Genomic DNA, 16693 nt, shown 5'->3' with positions numbered 1-16693 from the left:
AAGTATTTGAGACACTGCCAATTTTGCAGGTTTTCCTACTTACAAAGCATGTAGAGGTCTGTAATTTGTATCATAGGTACACTTCAACTGTGAGAGACGGAATCTAAAACAAAAATCCCGAAAATCACATTGTATGATTTTTAAGTAATTAATTTGCATTTTATTGCATGACATAAGTATTTGATCACCTACCAACCAGTAAGAATTCCGGCTCTCACAGACCTGTTAGTTTTTCTTTAAGAAGCCCTCCTGTTCTCCACTCATTACCTATATTAACTGCACCTGTTTGAACTCGTTACCTGTATAAAAGACACCTGTCCACACACTCAATCAAACAGACTCCAACCTCTCCACAATGGCCAAGACCAGAGAGCTGTGTAAGGACATCAGGGCTAAAATTGTAGACCTGCACAAGGCTGGGATGGGCTACAGGACAATAGGCAAGCAGCTTGGTGAGAAGGCAACAACTGTTGGTGCAATTATTCGAAATGGAAGAAGTTCAAGATGACGGTCAATCACCCTCGGTCTGGGGCTCCATGCAAGATCTCACCTCGTGGGGCATCAATGATCATGAGGAAGGTGAGGGATCAGCCCAGAACTACACGGCAGGACCTGGTCAATGACCTGAAGAGAGCTGGGACCACAGTCTCAAAGAAAACCATTAGTAACACACTACGCCGTCATGGATTAAAATCCTGCAGCGCACGCAAGGTCCCCCTGCTCAAGCCAGCGCATGTCCAGGCCTGTCTGAAGTTTGCCAATGACCATCTGGATGATCCAGAGGAGAAATGGGAGGAGGTCATGTGGTCTGATTAGACAAAAATAGAGCTTTTTGGTCTAAACTCCACTCGCCGTGTTTGGAGGAAGAAGAAGGATGAGTACAACCCCAAGAACACCATCCCAACCGTGAAGCATGGAGGTGGAAACATCATTCTTTGGGGATGCTTTTCTGCAAAGGGGACAGGACGACTGCACCGTATTGAGGGGAGGATGGATGGGGCCATGTATCGCGAGATCTTGGCCAACACCCTCCTTCCCTCAGTAAGAGCATTGAAGATGGGTCGTGGCTGGGTCTTCCAGCATGACAACGACCTGAAACACACAGCCAGGGCAACTAAGGAGTGGCTCCGTAAGAAGCATCTCAAGGTCCTGGAGTGGCCTAGCCAGTCTCCAGACCTGAACCCAATAGAAAATAATGAAGGGAGATGAAAGTCCGTATTGCCCAGCGACAGCCCCGAAACCTGAAGGATCTGGAGAAGGTCTGTATGGAGGAGTGGGCCAAAATCCCTGCTGCAGTGTGTGCAAACCTGGTCAAGAACTACAGGAAACGTATGATCTCTGTAATTGCAAACAAAGGTTTCTGTACCAAATATTAAGTTCTGCTTTTCTGATGTATCAAATACTTATGTCATGCAATAAAATGAAAATTAATTACTTAAAAATCCTACAATGTGATTTTCTGGATTTTGGAAATTACAGACCTCTACATGCTTTGTAAGTAGGAAAACCTGCAAAATTGGCAGTGTATCAAATACTTGTTCTACACACTGTATATACAGGCTATATACAGGGGGTACCGGTACCGAGTAAATGTACGGGGGTACAGGTTAGTCAAGATCATTTGTACATGGAGGAAGGGGTGAAGTGACTATGCATAGATAATAAACAGTGAGTAGCAGCAGTGCACAAAACAAATGGAGGGGGCGGTATCAATGTAAATAGTCCGGTTGACATTTTATTAATTGTTCAGCAGGGTTGGGGGTAGAAGCTGTTAAGGAGCCTTTTGGTCCTAGACTTGGCGCTCCTGTACCGCTTGCCATGCGGTAGCAGAGAAAACAGTCTATGACTTGGGTGACTGGAATCTCTGACAATTTTTGGGGCTTTCCTCTGACACCGCCTAGTATATAGGTCCTGGATGGCAGGAAGCTTGGCACCAGTGATATACTGGGACATACGCACTACACTCTGTAGCGCCTACAGTCTATTGCCGAGCAGTTACCATACCAGGTGGTGATGCAACCGTTCAGGATGCTCTCGGTGGTGCAGCTGTAGAACTTTTTGTGGATCTGGGGACCCATGCCAAATCCTTTCAGTCTCCCTAGGCGGAAAAGGCGATGTGGACACCAAGGAACTTGAACCTCTCGACCCGCTCCACTACAGCCCCGTCGATGTTAATGGGGGCCTGTTCAGCCCGCCTTTTCCTGTAGTCCACGATCAGCTACTTTGTCTTGCTCACATTGAGGGAGAGGTTGTTGTCCTGGCACAACACTACCAGGTCTCTGACCTCCTCACTATAGGCTGTCTCCTCGTTGTCGGTGATCAGGCCTACCACTGTTGTGTTGTCAGCAAACTTAATGATGGTGTTGGAGTCGTGTTTGGCCACGCAGTCGTGGGTGAACAGGGAGTACAGGAGGGGATTGAGCATGCACCCCTGAGGGGCCCCCGTGTTGAGGATCAGTGTGCGGGTGTGTTGTTACCTACCCTTACCACCTGGGGGTGGCCCATCAGGAAGTCCAGGATCCAGTTTAAGAGGGAGGTGTTTAGTCCCAGGGTTCTTAGCATAGTGATGAGCTTCGTGGACACTATGGTGTTGAACGCTGAGCTGTAGTCAATGAACAGCATTCTCACATAGGTGTTCCCTTTGTCCATGTAGGAAAGGGCAGTGTGGAGTGCGATTGAGATTGTGTCATCTGTGGATCTGTTGAGGCGGTATGCACACGGGGCCCCTCAGGGGTGTATGCTCAGTCCCCTCCTGTACTCCCTGTTCACTTATGACTGCACCGCCAGGCACAATTCCAACACCATCATCAAGATTGCTGATGACACAACAGTGTTAGTAAGCCTGATCATCGACAATGAGGAGACCTGACCATGTGGTGCCAGGTTAACAACCTCTCCCTCAACGTGATCAAGACAAAGGAGATGATTGTGGACTTCAGGAAAAGGAGGACTGAGCAAACGTGCCATTCTTGTCGACGGGGCTGTAGTGGAGCAGGTTGAGACCTTCAAGTTCCTTTGCCTCCACATCACCAACAAACTAACATGGTCCAAGCACACCAAGACAGTCGTGAAGAGGGCACGACAAAACCTATTCCTCCTCAGGAGACCGAAAAGATTTGGCATGGTTCCTCAGATCCCCAAAAGGTTCTACAGCTGCACCATCGAGAGCATCCTGACAGTTTGCATCACTGCCTGGTTTGGCAACTGCTCGATCTCCGACCGCACGGCACTACAGAGGGTAGTGCGTATGGCCCAGTACATCACTGGGGCCATGATTCCTGCCATCCAGGATCTCTATACAAAGCGGTGTCAGAGGAAGGTCCTAAAAATTGTGAAAGACTCCAGCCACCCTAGTCATAGACTGTTCTCTCTGCTACCGCAGGTCAAGCGGTACCGGAGCGCCAAGTTTAGGTCCAAGAGGCTTCTAAACAGCTTCTACCCCAAAGCCATAAGACTCCTGAACATCTGTCATAACTCTCCTGTGACGATCTGAATGATCAGGTTACAGTGGGTCCGCTCTACAGCGTAGAGGGGGAGAGCGGGAAGTCGGCTATTTTATGGCGGCCATAAAATACGCTGCCTCTATGCTATGTAGTGTTCGAGCTTGGAATGTAAACTGTGGAACACAGAGAAACCTTTGGACATCAAAAGTTTGAATAATTAAACAATATTTATATTATTGAGAATGTGGGAGTGGTCCGTGGACACATAAGGGACAGTCATGATGAGTGTGTTTCATTTGGTGATCTCATGAAGGACAGGAAACCCACATTACTGTATCTCTGTTTGTGTACACTTCTCAATTATCAGGTTTACATCTAAATGTTGTGAAACGTATGTGATTATATATGAAACTATTTGTGAAAAGATGAAATGTGATGTTAGCCTTCTAAATGAGCACAGACATCACATTAGGCATCGTAGAACCACCCCTTCTTCCACAGAGTATAAAACCCACTTCCTACAAAATGTACATTAAAACCTGTCTAGGACATGCGTTCCACTAGCGGAACCCCTCGACAACATTCCACTGAAAAGGCAGCATGGGAAATTCAAAAATATTTTTTTGAAATATATTTCACACATTAACAAGTCCAATACAGCAAATGAAAGATACACATCTTGTTAATCTACCCATCATGTCCAATTTCAAAAATGCTTTACAGCGAAAGCACAACATATGATTATGTTAGATCACCACCAAGTCAAAAAAACACACAGCCATTTCTCCAGCCAAAGATAGGAGTCACAAAAAGCAGAAGTATAGATAAAATTAATCACTAACCTTTGATGATCTTCATCAGATGACACTCATAGGACATCATGTTACACAATACATGTATGTTTTGTTCGATAATGTGCATATTTATATCCAAAAATCTCAGTTTACACAGTTTACATTGGCGCCATGTTCAGAAATGCCTCCAAAATATCCGGAGAAATTGCAGAGAGCCACATCAAATAACAGAAATACTCATCATAAACTTTTTTTTATTTATTTATTTATTTATTTTTTAAATTTTACCCCCTTTTCTCCCCAATTTTTCGTGGTATCCAATCGCTAGTAATTACTATCTTGTCTCATTGCTACAACTCCCGTACGGGCTCGGGAGAGACGAAGGTCGAAAGTCATGCGTCCTCCGAAGCACAACCCAACCAAGCCGCACTGCGCCTCCAACCCGGAAGCCAGCCGCACCAATGTGTCGGAGGAAACACCGTGCACCCGCCCCCCTTGGTTAGTGCGCACTGCGCCCGGCCCGCCACAGGAGTCGCTGGAGCGCGATGAGACAAGGATATCCCTACCGGACAAACCCTCCCTAACCCGGACGACACTAGGCCAATTGTGCGTCGCCCCACGGACCCCCCGGTCGCGGCCGGCTGCGACAGAGCCTGGGCGCGAACCCAGAGACTCTGGTGGCACAGCTAGCGCTGCGATGCAGTGCCCTAGACCACTGCGCCACCCGGGAGGCCCCTCTCATCATAAACTTTGATGAAAGATACATGTTTTCCATAGAATTAAAGATACACTTGTTCTTAATGCAACCGCTGTGTCAGATTTCAAAAAAACTTCACAGAAAAAGCAAACCATGCAATAATCTGAGTACAGCTTTCAGACAACAAAGCAGCCAAAAAGATATCCGCCATATTGGGTAGTCAACAGAAGTCAGAAATTACATTATAAATATTCCCTTAGCTTTGATGATCTTCATCAGAATGCACTCCCAGGAATCCTAGTTCCACAATAAATTGTTGTTTTGTTCGATAATGTCCATTATTTATGTCCAAGTAGCTACTTTTGTTAGCACGTTTAGTACACATATCCAAACGCTCGTGCAGGTCCAGGCGAACGTCGGACGAAAACTTCAAAAAGTTATATTACAGGTCATAGAAACATTTCAAACTAAGTATAGAATCAATCTTTAGGATGTTGTTATCATAAATATTCAATAACATTCCAACCGGAGAATTCCTTTGTGTCTATAGAAGTAATGGAACGCAAGTCGATATCATGTGGAATGCGCGTGACCAGGACCTGCCAGACCACTGACTTAAACAGCTCCCATCCGGCTCCACATCACAGTAGAAGCTTCATTCAAGGTTCTACAGACTGTTGACACCTAGTGGAAGCCGTAGGAAGTGCAAACAGATCCATATCCCACTGTGAATTCAATAGGCGATGAGTTGAAAATCGACCAACCTCAGATATCCCACTTCCTGGTTGGATTTTTCTCAGATTTTCGCCTGCCATATGAGTTATGTTATACTCACAGACATCATTCAAACAGTTTTAGAAACTTCAGAGTGTTTTATATCCAATAGTAATAATAATATGCATATATTAGCATCTGGGACAGAGTAGGAGGCAGTTCATTCTGGGCACGCTATTCATCCAAAAGTGAAAATGCTGCCCCCTATCCCAAAAAAGTTAAGTCAGAGAACGCCGGGACAGAGTCCCCACGTTGAAATGTCTACAACTCCATAGGCCATTGGACTAGAAAACATGCAGCTGACGCTACATGTGAAATGGTTAAGAACTACAACTCTATAGGCCATGGAGACCATTCAGCGTGTTGCATTGGCTACACGGCTGGAAATGGTTAAACTCTGAGACAATCAATCACTACAGAATAAGAGCAAATCCTAGACGTAGAATTACTAGTCTGCAGCTGGAAATTACGTAAATCTAGTAAGAGAATACCGACAACAACGGAAGCATCTATTCTATTTAACAACCATCTGTACGCCCACATATCCATTACAACAGACACTATCCAGAGCTGCTGAGAAAGCTACAACCACGAAAGACATTGTGACTTCTGGGGAAGTTAACCAGAGACTCTCTAATGAACTGACTCTCCAGCAGACAGACTGGCAATTCCAACAGAGAGACAACAACAACATATGGGCGTAAATACACTGCTCAAAAAAATAAAGGGAACACTTAAACAACACAATGTAACTCCAAGTCAATCACACTTCTGTGAAATCAAACTGTCCACTTAGGAAGCAACACTGATTGACAATAAATTTCACATGCTGTTGTACAAATGGAATAGACAAAAGGTGGAAATTATAGGCAATTAGCAAGACACCCCCAATAAAGGAGTGATTCTGCAGGTGGTGACCACAGACCACTTCTCAGTTCCTATGCTTCCTGGCTGATGTTTTGGTCACTTTTGAATGCTGGCGGTGCTCTCACTCTAGTGGTAGCATGAGACGGAGTCTACAACCCACACAAGTGGCTCAGGTAGTGCAGCTCATCCAGGATGGCACATCAATGCGAGCTGTGGCAAGAAGGTTTGCTGTGTCTGTCAGCGTAGCGTCCAGAGCATGGAGGCGCTACCAGGAGACAGGCCAGTACATCAGGAGACGTGGAGGAGGCCGTAGGAGGGCAACAACCCAGCAGCAGGACCGCTACCTTCGCCTTTGTGCAAGGAGTAGCACTGCCAGAGCCCTGCAAAATGACCTCCAGCAGGCCACAAATGTGCATGTGTCTGCTCAAATGGTCAGAAACAGACTCCATGAGGGTGGTATGAGGGCCCGACGTCCACAGGTGGGGGTTGTGCTTACAGCCCAACACCGTGCAGGACATTTGGCATTTGCCAGAGAACACCAAGATTGGCAAATTCGCCACTGGCGCCCTGTGCTCTTCACAGATGAAAGCAGGTTCACACTGAGCACATGAGCACATGTGACAGACGTGACAGAGTCTGGAGACGCCGTGGAGAACGTTCTGCTGCCTGCAACATCCTCCAGCATGACCGGTTTGGCGGTGGGTCAGTCATGGTGTGGGGTGACATTTCTTTGTGGGGCCGCACAGCCCTCCATGTGCTCGCCAGAGGTAGCCTGACTGCCATTAGGTACCGAGATGAGATCCTCAGAGCCCTTGTGAGACCATATGCTGACACATGCACATTTGTGGCCTGCTGGAGGTCATTTTGCAGGGCTCTGGCAGTGCTACTCCTTGCACAAAGGCGGAGGTAGCGGTCCTGCTGCTGGGTTGTTGCCCTCCTACGGCATCCTCCACGTCTCCTGATGTACTGGCCTGTCTCCTGGTAGCGCCTCCATGCTCTGGACACTACGCTGACAGACACAGCAAACCTTCTTGCCACAGCTCGCATTGATGTGCCATCATGGATGAGCTGCACTACCTGAGCCACTTGTGTGGGTTGTAGACTCCGTCTCATGCAACCACTAGAGTGAGAGCACCGCCAGCATTCAAAAGTGACCAAAACATCAGCCAGGAAGCATAGGAACTGAGAAGTGGTCTGTGGTCACCACCTGCAGAATCACTCCTTTATTGGGGGTGTCTTGCTAATTGCCTATAATTTCCACCTGTTGTCTATTCCATTTGCACAACAGCATGTGAAATTTATTGTCAATCAGTGTTGCTTCCTAAGTGGACAGTTTGATTTCACAGAAGTGTGATTGACTTGGAGTTACATTGTGTTGTTTAAGTGTTCCCTTTATTTTTTTGAGCAGTGTATATATATTGCAATTATTTTTGAATGAGCGGCCGTTCATGTGCAATATAATTATCAACTGTGTGTAGTGAATCCATTTAGTCTTTCCTGCTCTTTTCCTGTCCCCAACCCTTTCCATTGTCTACCAAGCCATCATACCGGTTTAGCCCACTAGGGACTTATCAATGCATTGTGTTCGTAACCAATATTATTTGTTTATGTATTACTGTTATTTGTTTAGTAAGTTGGTAAATAAATAATTACGCCAATTTGTAGATCGCTGATTCATTATGGAGACTAGGGTTTGTGCAGATATCCAAGGTTTTGCGACGTTCAGTAATGAGAACTGATGAGGTAATAATGATTAATTAATTGAAGACTAATCGAAAAGATATAAAAATATCTGAAGAGTCGATTCGGGAAATAGAGACTATTAACCTTTTCCCGTGGTGCCCCGACTTCATAGTTAATTAAAGTTTACATGATTAGTTTAATCACGTAATAATAATTACACATAGAGAATTGATTTGATAAAATAACAGTCTTCACATTTAATGATAGTCACAGATACGACACATCGAATCAAATGGCTACCCAGACTATTTGCATTGCCTCCTTCCCCTCCTTTTACGATGCTGCTACTCTCTGTTATTATTTATGCATAGTCACTTTAATAACTCTACCTACATGTACACTACCGTTCAAAAGTTTGGGGTCACCTAGAAATGTCCTTGTTTTTGAAAGAAAAGCAAATTTTTTGTCCATTAAAACAACATTAAATTGATCAGAAATACAGTGTACACATTGTTAATGTTGGAAATGACTATTGTAGCTGGAAACAGCTGGTTTTTAATGGCATATTTACATAGGCATACAGAGGCCCATTATCAGCAACCATCACTTCTGTGTTCCAATGGCACGTTGTGTTAGCTAATCCAAGTTTATCATTTTAAAAAGGCTAATTGATCATTAGAAAACCCTTTTGCAATTGTGTTAGCACAGCTGAAAACTGTTGTCTGATTAAAGAAGCAATAAAACTGGCCATCTTTAGACTAGTTGAGTATCTGGAGCATCAGCATTTGTGGGTTCGATTACAGGCTCAAAATGGCTAGAAACAAAGACATTTCTTCTGAAACTCGTCAGTCTATTCTTGTTCTGAGAAATGAAGGCTATTCCATGCGAGAAATTGCCAAGAAACTGAAAATCTCGTACAACGCTGTGTACTACTCCCTTCACAGAACAGTGCAAACTGGCTCTAACCAGAATAGAAAGAGGAGTGGGAGGCCCCGGTGCACAACTGAGCAAGAGGACAAGTACATTAGAGTGTCTAGTTTGACAAACAGACGCCTCACAAGTCCTCAACTGGCAGCTTATTAAATAGTACCCACAAAACACCAGTCTCAACGTCAATAGTGAAGAGGCAACTCCGGGATGCAGAGTTCCTCTGTCCAGGGACTGTGTTCTATTTTTTTTCTTTTGGAAAAACTGTATTGTTACATTTCCTTTAAAAACAGCTCATTTATATTTGTACAACATTTATACACATAAAAACGGCATAAAAGCATAAAAACAGCATTTGAATATTACATTTAAATTTGTTAAAAAGTACACGTTGCTTTTTTAAAAACAATAGAAACAACCATGAATAAAAGTACTTTTTCTTGTAAAATATCCAATATTTAAAAGCCATTTAAAATGTGTACTAAATATTTATTTAAAGACATGAAAACATGTTAAAAAGTCACTTTGTTAAAAAGCTGTCTTCGGTCCTTTGTACAGGAACGGGGTGAGTCCTTATCAACTCGCCTCCTCCTGCTCTTCTGAATCAATAACCGTCCTGTCCTTCGGGTCCCAGAGGAGATCACTCCACTAGGCGCATCGCCCTAGGCGCCGCAGCGCTGTCAGGCAGTGACCGCCGGGACCTTGGGTGTTGTGGGGGACCCGTCGCCTGGGGGTCGAGGCCTCCTTTCTTCTGTACCATCCCAGGGTTTCCGTGGCTACCATGGCCACTGTCTGGGGGGTGGTCTCTACTCGTTTTGCTACCAGCAGGTTGCGGGAGGACCACAGTGCATCCTTCAGACACGTGAGGGTGGACCAGAGCTTGGTGAAGGCCTTCGGTGGAATAGGCCTTCGGCCCACCCCATACAGCACGAGCTGGGGCGTTAGGTCGTCCCCTGCTGGCAGACACGGGAGATCAGGGGGCCTGCTTCCTTCCACAGGTCCTTGGCGACTCTGCACTCCCAGAGCAAGTGCCTCACCGACTCATCTTTGCCGCAGCCTGGTCGGGGGCATGCGGGTGTCCTCGCCATGCCCCGGGAGTGCATAACGGCCCCGACTGGGAGGATCTCGTGGGCGACCATCCAAGACAGGTCCCGGTGCCGGTTCAGCAGAACAGGATGAGCCACGTTGCGCTAAACCATTGTGGGTTCACCTGTAGCATGCCCGCACACTGGACACACTGGTTCCCACTCCTGCACAAGAGAGAGAAGAGAGCTGTGTTTAGTTAAAACCGTGACTGCCTCTTTTTCCTGTTTAAAATGTCTTAAAAACTTTTGGAGTTGGACGTAGTGTGTGGGGAGCAGGAAAGAGACTGGGGCTCACAGGTCTGTGTTCTTTTGCCCATCTTAATCTTTTAGTTTTATTGGCCAGTCTGAGATATGGCTTTTTCTTTGTAACTCTGCAAAGCAGGAAGCCTGCCAGGTGTAGTGGTGGTAGGATTCACTCCATGGTGCTGAAAATAAAGCTCTGCTGTTGGGACAGTTTTATGTAGGCCCTAACAGTTTGTGGGCACTGTTTGTCACCATTATAGTGCAATTAACGTGTTGTTTAGTGGCTTTGCTGGCATGCATCTAAAAAAAATTGGGGGAGTTTGCCCCACCAACATTTACACGCTAAAATCGCCACTGGTTGAGACAAGTAACTATGAAAAGGGCAAACATCATGATAGGCTTGCAAGCTGAGTTTGAATAAGACATCTGATTACCACTTTGCATTTAGAACGGTTGGTTTTATTATAGCTAATAAATAACCAAATCATTGATGGATGTTTACTAGATAAAATAAATGCATCCGTCGTCTGCCCCTAAAAGCCGGTCGGCATTACGCGTCATCGCGTTCCGAAATGAAGGTCACTGTCGTCATGATCTGACAGACTTTCCAGTTGTTTTGAATGCAACATAATGACCGCCGATAAAACACGGCCAAATACTTGCGGGTCAGGACCGTCAAGGACTTATAAAAATTAAGTATTCAAGGGAACCTGCTAAATATGTACAAAGCACAACCGATACAAATATGATGGGTAGGCGTACAATACAGCACAAATTATTATATGTTAATCAATCTTTACCCCCTTAACTGACTTGCCTAGTTAAATAAAGTTTAAATAAAATAAATATTCACGTTTCCACAATAAAGAACCTTTATTTTGAAGACCTGACGAAATAATTGACCAGGAAGTGATTCTCTTAAAGGCATTACATGCTCTTGATTATTTTTATGAATTTAAGAACTACAGTATTAGAATGGCATCACTGTTGCTACTGCAATCAATATAATACAATTTAGGGTAACGTTTTATGGTATGGAAACGTGTAACACTTGCATGGGATAAGATACTCGAGTTCATTGTATTTGCGTGGTTTCAGTATCGTGTGCAGTGAGCTAACTAACTGCTGTAGCTATTAGCTTACTAGCTAGGTTAGCTGCTCAACATGTAAACTTGTCATGTGATAATGTGAAATTATTTTGATTATACCCGGGTCACAACATATTGATTTGGTAAACTGGCCATTTTTTATGTGCATGTATACTTATCTTTGCCCAACACCAATTTGTTGTTGACCATATTTACAGTTGTTGACTTCCTTCTTTACAGTTCTTTCCTTGTCTCCTGCAGGGCTGTAGCAGACTGACTACTGCCAGGATTGAACCCAGCCATGAATATAACTGTGAGCTCTTCAGTGCTGTTGACTAGTGCTTACAGAATGTGTATTTCTAAAGCCCCACGGCCCCATTCCACTGGATCCATTGGCTGGGTTGTCCCTGTCTCCATGGCCCCCTACCGGTCTTATTCTACAAACATCAAGGTTCGTTCCTACCTACAGTACATGAAGCGGAAGATCAAGCCCCCACCAAGTCCTCCATACCCCCATGTCTGCCAGGTGGGTGAACCGGTGCTGCGAGCCCAGGCTGCAGCGGTAGACCCTGGGGAAGTACAGGGTCCGGAGGTTCAGGAGGTGATCCACACCATAGTAAAGGTGATGCGGAAATTTGAATGTGTGGGACTGAGCGCACCTCAAGTTGGAGTGCCACTTCGTATCTTAGCTCTGGAGTTCCCAGAGCGCATGTTGGAGGACAGCTTGCCTGCTGCACGTGAAGCCCGCGGTCTGACCACTGTGCCTCTACGGATCTTTATCAACCCACAGCTGCGAGTCCTAGATGGACGCACAGTTCTGTTCCAGGAAGCCTGTGAGAGCATCTCAGGGTTCTCGGCCACTGTTCCACGCTACCTCTCTGTGGAAGTCTCAGGTGAGATAAGTAACGTGTTCCAGAGAGCAGCTCAATTTTAAAAAAGTTATGTTTTGCAACTGTTTGGAGTAATGATTACACCCCAGATTTAATGTACCCGAAACAGCCATCAGACCTAAATCTCTCGACCCATGGCTGGTCAACATCAAATCAATTAGGCATGCGTTTGTTTTTTTAATTCATGTTTTAATTTTTTGTGTCAAAGGCTTGAATGAGAAGGCAGAGCCTGTGACCTGGCAAGTGAGCGGCTGGCCCGCACGCATCCTACAGCATGAGATGGATCACTTGGATGGAGTCCTATACATTGACCGCATGGACAGTAAAACCTTCATTAACGTGAACTGGGCAGCAAAGAACGAGTAGCTGTTTCAAACAAACCTAGTCACCCTGATTGACCCACAGCACTTACAGACAGTTCTTGGACATAACATGGCAGCAGATAAGACCATTCTGAAACCTTTCCTTTGACTGATTAAACTGTAAATTCTTAATAATAAATAATGTATTTATGAAGGCAGATTTATAGTCTGGATGAATATTCAATTCTCTTGCAAGTTGTTTAATTTGTGTGGATATTTTTAAAGGAACTGAAATATTGACTAAACTGTGGTGTCACCAGATGGCTGACCAGAGAAAATATTGCTGAATGTTGGAAGTAAAGAAAAAACTGAATAGCTTTTATATGCTGTAGTATCCTGCATTTCAACATCAACATCTAAAAAGCACAGCACGAGAGACATCTGTTCCTATTTTAAATCCCATTTTAATTCAAATATCTTGCAGAAAAAAGAACAAATAATGGAAACAAACACCTTAACCTCAAACCACATTTGGCAGTATTATCTTAAATCTTGAGCTGCAACATGTAATCACTGGTTTCAGACTCAACATAAGTTTAAGGCTCCAGATCCCAACGGTCAATGAGACTGGATAAATTATTATGGAAAACAAAGGTCACTTTCAGGGAAATTTAAGGACCTACCAAGAGCCCCAAATAGAAAAATATACAAGAGTTTGGCACTTCACTTTTAATCCCTGGGTGGGCTAAAGCTAATGTATAAATTATTACAAATTAAGGGTATTTTGAATTGAAGGCAACACGTACTTTGCCTTAAAAGTATTCACACCCCTTGACTTATTCCACATGTTGTTGTGTTACAGCCTGAATTTAACATCCTGAACACAATATCCCATAATGTCAAAGTGGAATTATGTTTATTTTTTTATGTTTACAAATTAATAAAAAATTGCTGAAACGTCTCAAGTCAAGTATTCAACCACATTTCATGGCAAGAGGAAAAATGTGCTTAACAATTCACATAAGTTACATAGACTCACTGTTCGCAATAATAGTGTTTTACATGATTTTTAATCGACTACCTCGTCTCTGTACCCCACACATACAATTATCTGTAAGGTCCCTCAGTCGAGCAGTGAATTTCAAACAGATTCAACCACAAAGACCAGGAAGGTTTTCCAATGCCTCGCAGAGAAGGACACCTATTGGTAGAAGCGTAAAAAAAAAAGCAACCGTTGAATATCCCTTTGATTATGGTGAAGTTATTACACTTTGGATAGTGTGTCAATACAGCCAGTCACTACAGGTGTCCTTCCTAACTCAGTTGAAAGAGAGGAAGGAAACTGCTCAGGGATTTCACCATGAGGCCAATGGTGACTTTAAAACAGTTACAGGGTTTAATGGCTGTGATAGGGTAAAACTGAGGATGGATCAACATTGTAGTTACTCCACAATATTAACCTAATTGAGTGAAAAGAAGGAAGGCTGTACAGAATAAAAATATTCCAAAACATGCATCCTGTTTGCAACAAGGCCCTATAAAGTAATACTGAAAGAAATGTGGCAAAGCAATTCCGTTTTTGTCTTGAATACAAACTGTTATATTTGGGGCAAATCCAATACAACACATTACTGAGTGTGACTCTCCATATAATCAAGCATAGTGGTGGCTGCATCATGTTATGGGTATGCTTGTAATCGTTAAGTTAAGGGGAGGTTTTCAGGATATAAAAGAAACGTAATGGAGCTAAGCACAGGCAAAATCCTAGAGGTAAACCTGCTTAAGTGTGCTTTCCAGCAGACACAGGGGGATGAATTCACCTTTCAGCAGTACAACAACCTAAAACACAAGGCCAAATCTACACTGTAGTTGCTTACCAAGAAGACAGTGAATGTTCCTGAGTGGCTGAGTTACAGCTCTGACTTAAATCTGCTTAAAAATCTATGGCAAGACCGGAAAATGGTTGTCTACCAATGATAAATTACCGATTTGACAGAGCTTGAAAAAATTTGAAAAGAATCATGGGCAAATGTTGCACAATCCAGGTGTGGAAAGCTCTTAGCGAGACTTACCCAGAAAGACTCACAGCTGTAAATCACTGCCAAAGTTGATTATAACATGTATTGAAGCCCCTGTACTCTAACAGGGGGTTGAATACTTATCTAATCAATATATGTTAGTGTTTTATTTTCCATATTATATATATTTTTTTACAAATGTTTGAATTTTTCTTCCACTTAGACATGAGTATTGTGTAGGTCAGTGGTTCCCAAACTTTTTATAGTCCCATACCCCTTCAAACATTCAACCTTCAGCTGTGTACCCCCTCCAGCACCAGGGTCAGCGCACACTCAAATGTTGTTTTTTACCATCATTGTAAGCCTGCCACACACACACTATACGATACATTTATTAAACATAAGAATGAGGGTGAGTTTGTCGTCACAACCCGGCTCGTGGGAAGTAACAAAGAGCTCTTATAGGACAGGTAACAAAAAATAATCAATAATTTTGCTCTTTATTTAACCATCTTACATATAAAACCTTATTTGTTCATCGGAAATTGTGAATAACTCAACTCTGCAATGTTGGGTTGTATTGGAGAGAGTCTCAGTCTTAAATCATTTCCCACACACAGTCTGTGCCTGTATTTGGTTGTCATGCTAATGAGGGCCGAGAATCCACTCTCACATAGGTATGTGGTTGCAAAGGGCATCAGTGTCTTAACAGCACGATTTTCCAAGGCAGGATACTCTGAGCGCAGCCCAATCCAGAAATCTGGCAGTGGCTTCTGATTAAATTGTCACAGAACCGCTTGTTGCAATTTCGATGAGGCTCTCTTGTTCAGATATCGGTAAGTGGACTGGAGGCAGGGCATGAAAGGGATAACGAATCAAGTTTGTGTCATCCTTTTCAGGAAAGTACTTTCGTAATTGCGCACCAAACTCAGGTGCTTCGCTATATCACATTTGACATTGTCCGTAAGCTTGACTTCATTTGCACACAAAAAATCATACAATGATGGAAAGACCTGTGTGTTGTCCTTGTTAATGCAGACAGAGAAGAGCTCCAACTTCTTAAATTATAGCCTCAATGTTGTCCCGCACATTGAATATAGTTGCAGAGAGTCCCTGTAATCCTAGATTCAGATCATTCAGGCGAGAAAAAACATCACCCAGATAGGCCAGTCGTGTGAGAAACTCGCCATCATGCAAGCGGTCAGACAAGTGAAAATTATGGTCAGTAAAGAAAACTTTAAGCTCAGCTCTCAATTTCACGTTTAAAAAAACGTGTCAATAATTTGCTCCTTGATAACCAGCGCACTTCTGTATGTTATAAAAGCGTTAATGGTCTCTGCCCATATCATTGCATAGTGAAGAAAATACACGAGAGTTCAGGGGCCTTGCTTTAACAAAGTTAACCATTTTCACTGTAGTGTCCAAAATGTCTTTCAAGCTGTCAGGCATTCCCTTGGCAGCAAGAGCCTCTTGGTGGATGCTGCAGTGTACCCAAGTGTCGTCGGGAGCAACTGCTTGCACGCGCGTTACCACTCCACTATGTCTCCCTGTCATGGCTTTTGCGCCATCAGTACATATACCAACATGAGCAGCAGCTACGTTTGGCTACATACGGACCGTTAGTGGAATTCCCCGAGAGAGTAATGGTTAATGTGATTGGATGTTAATTATTTGACTAGGCTACCTGTATTTGACATTGTGTTGGTATTTCACGCTTACCCCCAGTTTGGGAATACCTGGTGTAGATCATTGACAAAAAAAGACAATTAAATCCATTTGAATCACACTTTGTAACAACAAAATGTGGAAAGAGTCAAGGGGTGTGAATACTTTCTGAAGGCACTGTAAGTGTACGTGATTTCCATTATTATTTTTATGGAGG

At 43.8% G+C, this 16693-nt stretch overlaps 1 protein-coding gene across 3 annotated transcripts; it reads left to right on the top strand.

Moving 5' to 3' along the window:
• Window positions 1-11423: 11423 nt before the first annotated feature.
• On the top strand, window positions 11424-13696 carry LOC120066658 (peptide deformylase, mitochondrial-like). Of its 3 annotated transcripts, none has more exons than XM_039018090.1 (3): window positions 11424-11545; window positions 11863-12494; window positions 12700-13696. In XM_039018090.1, the coding sequence occupies exons 2-3, from the start codon at window positions 11903-11905 to the stop codon at window positions 12855-12857; spliced, it is 750 nt and encodes a 249-aa protein (XP_038874018.1). In that variant the 5' UTR covers window positions 11424-11545; window positions 11863-11902; the 3' UTR covers window positions 12858-13696. The 3 variants fall into 3 exon arrangements, with proteins under 3 accessions (XP_038874018.1, XP_038874020.1, XP_038874019.1); XM_039018092.1 differs by having other exon boundaries at window positions 11425-11532; XM_039018091.1 differs by lacking the exon at window positions 11424-11545 and adding an exon at window positions 11627-11744.
• Window positions 13697-16693: the final 2997 nt, after the last annotated feature.

The sequence above is a fragment of the Salvelinus namaycush genome, chromosome 21, assembly GCF_016432855.1.
Source record: "Salvelinus namaycush isolate Seneca chromosome 21, SaNama_1.0, whole genome shotgun sequence".
NCBI classification, from domain to species: domain Eukaryota; kingdom Metazoa; phylum Chordata; class Actinopteri; order Salmoniformes; family Salmonidae; genus Salvelinus; species Salvelinus namaycush.
The sequence above is the reverse complement of the archived record's forward strand: the minus strand, read 5'-3'. Positions and strand labels throughout refer to the sequence as shown.

What these genes read in the sequence shown, in the direction of transcription:
- LOC120066658 (XM_039018090.1), top strand. Translation starts at nt 11,903, where the DNA reads ATGAATATAACTGTGAGCTCTTCAGTGCTGTTGACTAGTGCTTACAGA. An exon ending in CCTCTCTGTGGAAGTCTCAG is followed by an intron (nt 12,495 to 12,699) that starts GTGAGATAAGTA and finishes TTTGTGTCAAAG; the next exon opens with GCTTGAATGAGAAGGCAGAG.